The 9,714-nt window shown below is 36.8% G+C and overlaps 1 protein-coding gene across 1 annotated transcript in view; it reads left to right on the forward strand.

The window, feature by feature from the left end:
- The window catches only part of ATRNL1 (attractin like 1), a 684,787-nt gene extending 677,965 nt beyond the window's left edge, over positions 1-6,822 (forward strand). Inside the window, exon 29 of the mRNA XM_068549055.1 lies at positions 6,456-6,822. Within this exon, the coding sequence (XP_068405156.1) occupies positions 6,456-6,580 (125 nt within the window). The 3' untranslated portion in view covers positions 6,581-6,822. The remainder of the gene's footprint in view (positions 1-6,455) is intronic.
- Positions 6,823-9,714: the final 2,892 nt, after the last annotated feature.

Genomic DNA, 9,714 nt, shown 5'->3' on the forward strand with positions numbered 1-9,714 from the left:
ATGAGGCAATTTCATTTGATATGCAGTATTTTATTACTGTACTTATTAATTGTTCTGCATAATTGTAAAAAAAAACACACATCAGTAATTTTATGATTAGATTGTTACTGCTGGCATCTACTAATACCGTTTCACTTCCATTAGGAAAAGCTAGAGTTTTACTAAAGATACCTAAATTCCTGATGTTTCTCCTTGGTGGTTTTGCAAATTTAGTGGTTTTAGAAAGATATATTTACGATTTAAATATTTAGCTGTTACTCATTTCCGTCGCTTCCTCTTTAGGGCATGCCTGCACATGCTTATTGAGAAACGTAGTTCTTAAATTTAGGAGAAAAATATTGTTTTTATCCAAGGTCCTGGGTAAAGGCCTGATCTGGGTGCGTCTTCTACTTTTACTAAATATCTCTGGTAGCTCTTAGCATCCAAACCAGTAACAACTAAACTGTGCCCATGTTCGGAAAGAAATCTGCATGGTCCCAAAGAAGTCTGCTTCCTTCCCAGCTTGTCCTGCCCTGGGCGAACCAGAGCAGCCACTGGTGATGTTCCCCATTATCGAGCACCAGTTCAAAATGCCAAGAGGCCATGGGAAATGGAAGAGGAAATAGAAGATGGCACTTTCTTTCTTATGAGGTTTATAATTCATATTTAAATAATCTAAATGTCATAGTGTCTGGTATTTAAGAACTAAAAGTGCAAAAAAGGTAAAGCTTATAATAAATATTTAAACCCCAGCATTTTGATTGAATCTGCTGACATATTTTGATGTAAATTTTGCTAGCCTGCAGTGTCTGTGCGTCATCTTGACACGGTAAATGAAATTCCTTTAGAACACCAGTCTAAAATAATGAATTGTTCCCCCAGTTAATTGTATTGCTTTGATAACAAGGAACTATGCTAGGCCTAGAGAACACAATAAGTGGATTTCACCAGATGATTTGTGTGACTTGTTGAAAAATGATCTTCTGGACTGACCCTATTTTAATGGAACTCTAATGGCACGGGGGTGTGCCACTGTGCGGCCTCCTACCAGGAGGAAACACCTTCTCCTAGGGCACGGAGAGTGTGGGGTCATCGGCAGAAAACCTCTCACTGGGAAAAAGCTCCTCGGGAAATCTCAACCGGGAGAGAGCGTTTGCGTCAAAGGGCGATATGGAGAACTTACTTCTAAGTTGCTTTTATTTTATTGATACGTATTTTTTTTTTAAATCCAGGGAAGATCTCAAGCTACCTTTATTTCTTCACTGTCATTGTGAAAATGAACCAAGACCAACCCAATTACAAGCAAAGATTCTTTATTCAGAACTTGCCATATAGCAAGGGAGTCATCCACCATCGCTTGCTTGCACTGTGGCAGAGACTTAACGACAGGCAAATGTGTGGGAACATTTTAAAATGGAAAAAAGAGAAAGCTTCAAATATATGCTTATTGGAGGCTGTTGGCGCCAGAAGGCTGGAAAGCTTGGCGGCAGGCTAACTAGAAGCGGGGCATTCTCTGTGGTTGGTGAGGGGTGCATATCTCCCTGTCTCTGGCTGGTCCTAAGTTGGAAGCAGGGACAAACATTAGGGAAGCTGTCAGTTATTAATCAAGTCCTGGCTGTTTGGGGCCCATTGTTATGGGGTAATTGTTTGACTCCCTGGGTTGTTACTAGAGATGGCAGTCTGACTCCTACAAGCCTGACATAGCAGGCTGGCTTCTTGGGCTGGTTATTATAGATAAGAGACTGGTTTCCTGTGCAGGTTGCTACAGCCTGTGGGCCAGAGTTCTGTTTTTATATATGGTCTGGCCATTGTCTATTTGTATCCTCGGTCTCTCACCAGCATATAACTGTTACATTTTGGGGGAGAAGGGGAGCAATATTGTCTTTCTTTAAAGAGCTACTGACTTGACTTTTCTTTTTCTCAATTAAGAAAATTAGATTCCTTAGCTGAAAGGTAATGATAGAAATTAATTTCTCTCTTTTTTCATGAGTCTTCCACACACTAGACAATTTAAGAAGACAGGGTTCTTGTCTCTCCTGTTTACTCTTGTGTCCGGGGCCTCTTACAGGTTGAAGGAGGACCTAGCAATTTCTGGGTTGTTGTTGCTGTGTTTTAAGGTTCTAAAATATGAAGAAATTCAAGCATAGTAATAAAAACTTACACTTAACAATTTGACACAAGGCGTGCACACACACACACACAGAGTTATTATGATTATTGTGCTGTTTGTAATTAAATTACAGGATTTAAAATGCAGAAGAACTCATGGTGTGCCACCAGCTGTGTGGTCCAGGGAAGGACTCAAGCTTAAATTTGAATGAAAGCATCATTTGGCCCATTAAGACGATAAGACCTGGGCAAGTGGCCCTCTGGGCGTCCTCTGTGAGTACACGTGGTGGACACTCAAATATCACTGCATGGAGGAAAGCAGGGTTTCCCACATACATATTGCCATTTATACAGAATCTGAAAATTCAGTTGATTGTTCAGTTTTCATAGGAAAGGACAAAAAGCTGTCAAATTAAAAATAAGCATGCTTTGTAATTTTAGTCTTAAATTAAGGACTGAAATATGGTTTATGATTGATTACTTTCAACTGAATGTGTTTCTAAGCTTACAGATCATTAGTAAACCCAGACTTCACATTCACATACCCCAAAATACAAAGATACAGTGACAGTTTAGGATTAGCATAGAATTTCCTGTTTTGGCCACTTAAACTGTTTACTTCTCTCTTGGCTCTGTATCTTCTGTATGGAAAACAATGTTTGCAGCCACATGTAAGTGGGAAAGTGTTGTTTCTCAGGGCTCCTTTGGACGAGGTCATGCCATAGTTTAATGAATAACATGATTTCATATTTGGATGCTGTGATCACTGGAATTAGTGTAAGTGATCTCTGTTCACATTAAAAGAGATGTATATTATTTGTCATATTTGGCTGTCTCTGGATAAGATGGTACCAAAGATGAAATAACAAAAGGTTGTAAATTTTGCCAGAAGTGTGCCAGGAGGTCTGTGGAAACTTAAGGTCTGTCTGTACTGAACTTTCACTTAGCACGACCACGGTCTCATTTTTTGTAAATAATGTGCTTCAGCTCCCTCCCTTAACAGAAATAACAAACTAATTATTTCTCACAGCATTAATAAGTGGTTAAAACATCTATTTTGGACACTTCAGAAGTTCATCTGTGCTCTTCAAAGGTCAAGAAAGTAAATTTTACTTCAATTTGAACCTTTGAACTTATGTTGTCTCTAAGAAACTCAGGATAATTATTAATAGCCTGAAAGAGTAGGTTACTTAACATCAACCCTTAAAAGGTAAATATGTAAGATTATCAGCCTAGCCAGTGATGACTGTAACTTTTTAATCCCTTCCCTCTCTAACACCATTAATTTCTCCTTCTCCATAAATACCTTCTCTTCTGTTTTCAAATGCACTTGAAACTCCTTTTATCTTTAAAAAAAATATATGTACCCAGATAATCGTATGCATTCACGTACATCTCATCTGACCCTGCTGCTTCCCCTACGTACCAGCTTACTTACCTCTTTCCATCGACAAACATCTTGCACATGAGACTTATGCCTGTTGGCCACACTCCCTCTCACTCCATTCCCTGCTTAACTGTCAGGCTTCCATCCTCAGTTAAGTATGGAAATGACTCAAGGATCACCAGAATCTTCCTTGAGGAAATCCAAAGGCCTCTTTGGCAAGCCTCACGTGCTGGCCCCTTAGGTACTTTTTGCAGATGCCTTGACCTCTCTCCTCCCTTGACTTCCACAGCACTGCACTAGGCTAGTCGAACTTCCTCTTACAGTGTCCATTTCCCCCCACTGGCATTTCCTTCTGTTCATGAATCTCTGGAGGTCCGTTCTTGCCGGGTCATATTTGAGACTTACCTGGAAATAAATTATCCCACAGGAATGAAATAATTCAATGACACCTTATATAGGATGAGATCCAAAAGTGAGGCCTTCCTCTAAGAGCAGCACATGGAGAAGATGTCTGTGAGAGCTCAGGGACTGGTTCAGCTCAATTCACAGTCAAGCCTCCAAGACCTTAGGGAAGGGAAACTGGTGACCTCTTCTCAAAGCAAGCAGTCTGGTCTCGTGGTTTAGTATGGGGATTTGGCACATTTTATTTTACTCAAAAACCAAAACTAGATAAAATGATTCCTATGTAGCTGTGATAAACCAGGGTATCTGGTTGAGCCATTTCTTGTATAAATTTAGAAAAGGCTTTACTATTCCTGAACATCTTACCAAATGTTCCTGTCAATCAATGGACAAAACAATGTAACAAAACAATATTCTTTCAATTACTTATGATAACTAGAGATCCACTTTTGTGTAGATATTCTATTGATAATACTAATGGTCTTTTTCTTATACTTAAGACATCAGCTAAATTTCTACAAGTCGTCCTTCTTCTATGTGCATCCACAACTCTATCCCTGGGATACTTTCTTACTTCTTAAAAGCAATTTAAGAGAATGAAAAGACAGACTACAGACTGGGAGAAAATATTTTCCAAACATATACAGTGTCTCCTACATACGAACCTTCAAGTTGTGAACTGTCAAAGATGTGAACGTGCGTTCACATGTCCAATCACGTAATTAGTTTACATGTCTGGTGTACATTGTCATGTGCTTGCATCCGCTACAAGTGGTTGTGCTTTCGTGCACTTTACTGTACAGTACTGTATAGAGTACAGTAGTACATTATCTTTATTTCAAGCCCAGGATGTCAGGAAGCAAACATAAAAGCAGTGACGTTGTAGCTGTACTACTGTACTTTTCAAGGTACTGTACTGTAAGATTGAAAATGTTTTCTTTATTTTTTGTGTTTGTTTTTTGTGTATTATTTGTGTGAAAAGTATTTTAAATCTATTACAGTACAGTACTTATATAGCCAATTGTGTTAGTTGGGTACCTAGGCTAACTTTGTTGGACTTACAAACACTCTCTCAGAATGAAACTCATTCATATGTAAGGAACTTACAGTATCTGAAAAAGGACTGGTATCCAAAATGTAAAAGAAATCTCTTAAAAGTTAACAATAAGAAAACAAACAAGAAAATTAAAAATGGGCAAAAGATCTGAACGGATACCTCACCTAAGAAGATTTACATATGACAAATAAGCATATGAAAAGATGCTCAACATCATATGTTATTAGGGAATTACAAATTAAAACAACCATGAGATACAGCCACATGGCTAAAATCCAGAACCTGACAACACCAAATGCTGACAGAGATGTGGTGCAACAGGAACTCTCATTCATTGCTGGTGGGAATACAAAATAGCACAGCCACTTTGGAAGACAGTTTGACACTTTCTTACAAAGCTAAGACATTGAGTTACATGTGATCCAACAATTGTGCTCCTAGATATTTGGGAATTGAAAATTTATGTCCACACAAAAACTTGCACATGGGTGTTTATGGCAGCTTTATTCATAATTGCCAAAAATTGGAAGCAATCAAGATGTCCTTCAATAGGGGAATGGATAGACAAACTGTAGTACATCGATACAATGGAATATTATTTAGCAATAAAAAGGAATGAGCCACCGAGCCAAAAAAAAGATATGGTGGAACTTAAAGGCATATTGCTAAGTGAAATAAGACAATCTGAAAAGGCTACATACTGTATGATTCCAACCATATGACATTCTGGAAAAGGCAAAACTATAGAGATATTAAAAAATGATCAGTGATAACCAGAGGCTCAGGAGAAGGGGAGGGATAAATTGGTAAAGCACAGGGGATTTTTAGGGCAGTGAAACTATTCTGTATGATACTTTCATGGTGAGTATATGACAATATGCTTTTGTTAAAACCTATAGAACTTGTGTACAGCACAAAGTGTGAACCCTAATGTAAACTACGGACCTTACTTAATAATCATGTATCAATATTGGTTCAATTTTTCTGTAAACCTAAAGCTGCTCTAATTTTTTAAAAAAAATCTTAATATACTGACTTTTGTTACACACACATACACACACACACACACACACACACACACACAAAACTGAAAATTCTTTATACTTTTAGAACAAATGTGTGTTCAGACATAGAAACAAAGGTGTGGAGTCATATCCACAACTGATTGTGATGTTTTGTCACACACTGATTTGATTGTCCAATGTCAGTCTGTTAATTTTGTTAGATCCTTGCTCTTCTTCATGTGTACAGTTCGTATGTCCAAGGTAAGAAATTTTTTTTTAAAAAAAAGAATATATTATATGTGTATAACTGAATCACTTTGCTGTACAGCAGTAATTAACACAACATTGTAAATCAGCTATACTTCAATTTAAAAAAATATTTTAAGTAAAAGGTAAACTACTTCCAATAAGCAGCTAAATGTTTGATTGCTGAATGTAAAACAATGCTAGGCCACCACTGTTGCCATCACAGAAATATGTAACCAAACATTTAAGTGTTTTTTTCCTGTTTTTCCAGGCCTTGCAATTGCCAGTGCCCTAATAGATATTTCACAACAGAAACCTTCAGATAGCAAAGACAAGACTTCAGGAGTCCGAAATCGAAAACACCACCTCTCAACACGTCAAGGAACGTGTGTCTGAGAAGCAGAAACTGCTCCTGGAGGTTCTGTAATGTTTGACTTTGTAAATGGCTTCCATTAAGGCTGGTCTGTGGCCTCGATTTTTATGGAGGCAAATCTCTGTATGGTCCCAGGGCCCAGATACAGTTCGCTGCAAATGGGCAATGACCCGAGTGGCCAAAGAATGTTCATGAGTTTTATCAAAGTAACAGTATTGATGGTCACAGGTGATAAAGTTAGTTTTTAAGACTATCTTAGGCTTATCACAGATAACATTACTCTGGAAAAAAATGTATATTGTTTCTTAATGGAGATAAAAAATATGTAATTCATATAAACCAAACTGTTTATATCCCAAGACTTTAAAGAAAGACATTTTATAATGCCTGAATGATGAGAATTGTACAGTTTTTGCCTCATAAGCAAACTTAAGTCACTTGTATATGAGCAGGAAATGAACAAATTGCAATGGCTTTAGATGCTGTTTTATCTCATGTAAACGTAAAAGCAGGATTTTGATTTAGTAGGATGTAAGCAGTGTATTTAAATATTTCACAGGACCATATCATGTCCAAACTCGGTTTTCAAATGTGACTATTTTCCACCTAACTGGAATGCAGACCAAAATGAGTCCATTTGGATGGATGGTATATGCAGCTTCACAGGAGGTTTATTAGAATTCTGAGTGAAGAGGACATTGCTGTCGTCCATGCCAACTGCCTAACTCATTATCAGAGCTGATAGAGCATGGAAAAGCCTGTCCAGCAATCAATTTTTGCCCTCCTTCCCAAACCAGCCTCCAATACCACAAACCTAAAGAGAGCTGAAATAGTTATTTTACAGTGTGCAAGCTTCTGCTCTAATATGGTAATTTTTTAATTGCCTAGGAATCATTGGATCAGACCTAAATGATCCATCTGCATTTTTATAAGAACAGATCATGTTCTTTTGGCCTTCCTCTCCTAGCGGCTAGATTTTATCTACTTTTTACAAACATTATGAAAAGTATTTTAGAGACAGCGCCTCCTCCAAGTCATAAAATGACCCAGGTTCCTTCCTGCCAACTATTTCACTTAGAACACAAGTAGAGAAGAGCATTTGCTGGCAAGCATCTACAGTATTCCTGTTTCTAACGCAAGCACATTGGTGTCGTGAGAGAGTCTCCAGTTTAAGAAATAAAATAAGTTCATTGTTGCCCACATTTAGCATATTGTTAATGATTCAAAAATCTGAATTACGGCAGAAAGGAAAAATGATAGAAGACAGCTTTCACATTGGAACATAGAATCATTTGTGTCCTAATTTTGACAACAGTTCACTAGAACTCAGTAGATTAACAGATCTTGTTTGGAATTGCAGTTTCTTAACTTCCAGGGAACTACAAAATATATGTAGAGAGCAGTGACAGAAATATCTAAAACTGCTTTATACAATATAGTTTTGTTCAATATGAAAGTCATTTAACTATAATTGATGTTTAGTACTATCTATGTACTTATCATGTTCTTTGGATTTCTGGAAGGTAATAACACTTTACTGTTTACAGCTAATGCATAGTTACTTGCATGCTATGGTTGTGCAGTAGCAGAATATGACCCTATTGTGATATTAAATGTTTATTTCACAATGCCATTTAGACATAGCCAGCTTAATTTGATGGGAACGAATGTAATATATAACAGGAATGATCATACACTATGTAGTTGCATCATATATAAGATTGCTAGGTTGCATCTAACCATGACTATGTCATTGTTTTGGTAATTAGGCATTTATGAATTATAGTATATATTCCTTATGTTGGCATGATAATTTTGCTATTTTCCATGCGTTAAAAATAAGACTAATTCTTAGATCAATTTAATCTATAGCCTATGGGGTTTTTGGGGGGCTAGGGAGTAGAGCTGGTTGTTTTTACCTCCCTATGATATTTTCTCTCTCTCTCAAAAAGAAAAGAAAATTGAGCGAAGTTTGTAAATGTCTCCTGAAAACCATCAAGCAATTTTATTAGTTTTTTGGGGGGCCCTTTAAATGTTGATTTTTTTCTCCTGGAAAAATAAATTGACAAAACTGGTGAATACAAAAATATAATCATTTAAAAATAAAATGATTGCCCAATTTGTTTAATACTCTGTAACAATTGTCATGAGAGAAAGCATATATAACAAAAATACGGAAACATACAGAGTTGTCCGTAAAATCTATTTCAGCTATATTTTTAGAGAGGCTAAGCAAACAGAATTACTGTGAAAGAATTGTCAAGCCTCATTCACCTCGAATCCCATCAGGTTCTTAAAATTCAGAAATTTGAATTTCAGACAATTACGGGACATAATGCAATGTTAAGTTAAAGTCATACTAAACCCTTCTGGGCCAAATATTGCTAACTCTGTGACTAATTATGCAATATCTTCTCGACTTTCCAAAGCTTTTTACTGGCAATAAAACTCTTCACCCTCAGGTGAAGTGGATTGAAAAGACCTTAGGGATAATCACTTTGAATCTGTGTCATGTTCTTTTTTTCCCCACATCCCAAACACTTTTAATTTGGAAGCTTTTTTTTTTTTTTTTTTTTTTTTTTAAATCAAACCACAAGTATATGCAGATACTCTTCAAGAAGTTAGGCATTAAATGACTGATTCTCTTGAAAACTCATCTTAATGGAATTGTGTACATTTCAGTTTAGAATGACTTTGAAAAATTCTTTAGATTTTAGGGTTTCTTATTCTTCCAAATATGAAAAACTTTGGTTAAGTGGAATGGAGTTTTAAAAATTAACCTGGGGACACTATTTGGACAGTTAGAGAATTCTCATTGAAAAAAGATGCACATGCTTACAGATCAATTTAATACATTTTAAGAGGATTGGGATTTTCGTCATTGCTTTTAAATGAAAATTTATTTAGTGATACACATAGAAGGAAAAGGTATGCCATATACTACTGTGTTATGTTCAATAGGAAAACTTCAAGTAGAATATATTTCAACCTGTAATCGATACTTGCTATGCTTCTCAATATCTCATTTTCTCTGAGTTCCAGTAAGACAGCAGTGACTGCCTGGCTTTGTGTTGCTGCAGGATCATTTAGAGTGCAGACTGGTGGCTGGACCTGAGAACAGATGTTGCAACCAGCTTTGAGCTGTGTGGTGCTGGCA

This window comes from Eschrichtius robustus, chromosome 7 (genome assembly GCF_028021215.1).
Source record: "Eschrichtius robustus isolate mEscRob2 chromosome 7, mEscRob2.pri, whole genome shotgun sequence".
Classification (NCBI taxonomy): Eukaryota; Metazoa; Chordata; class Mammalia; order Artiodactyla; family Eschrichtiidae; genus Eschrichtius; species Eschrichtius robustus.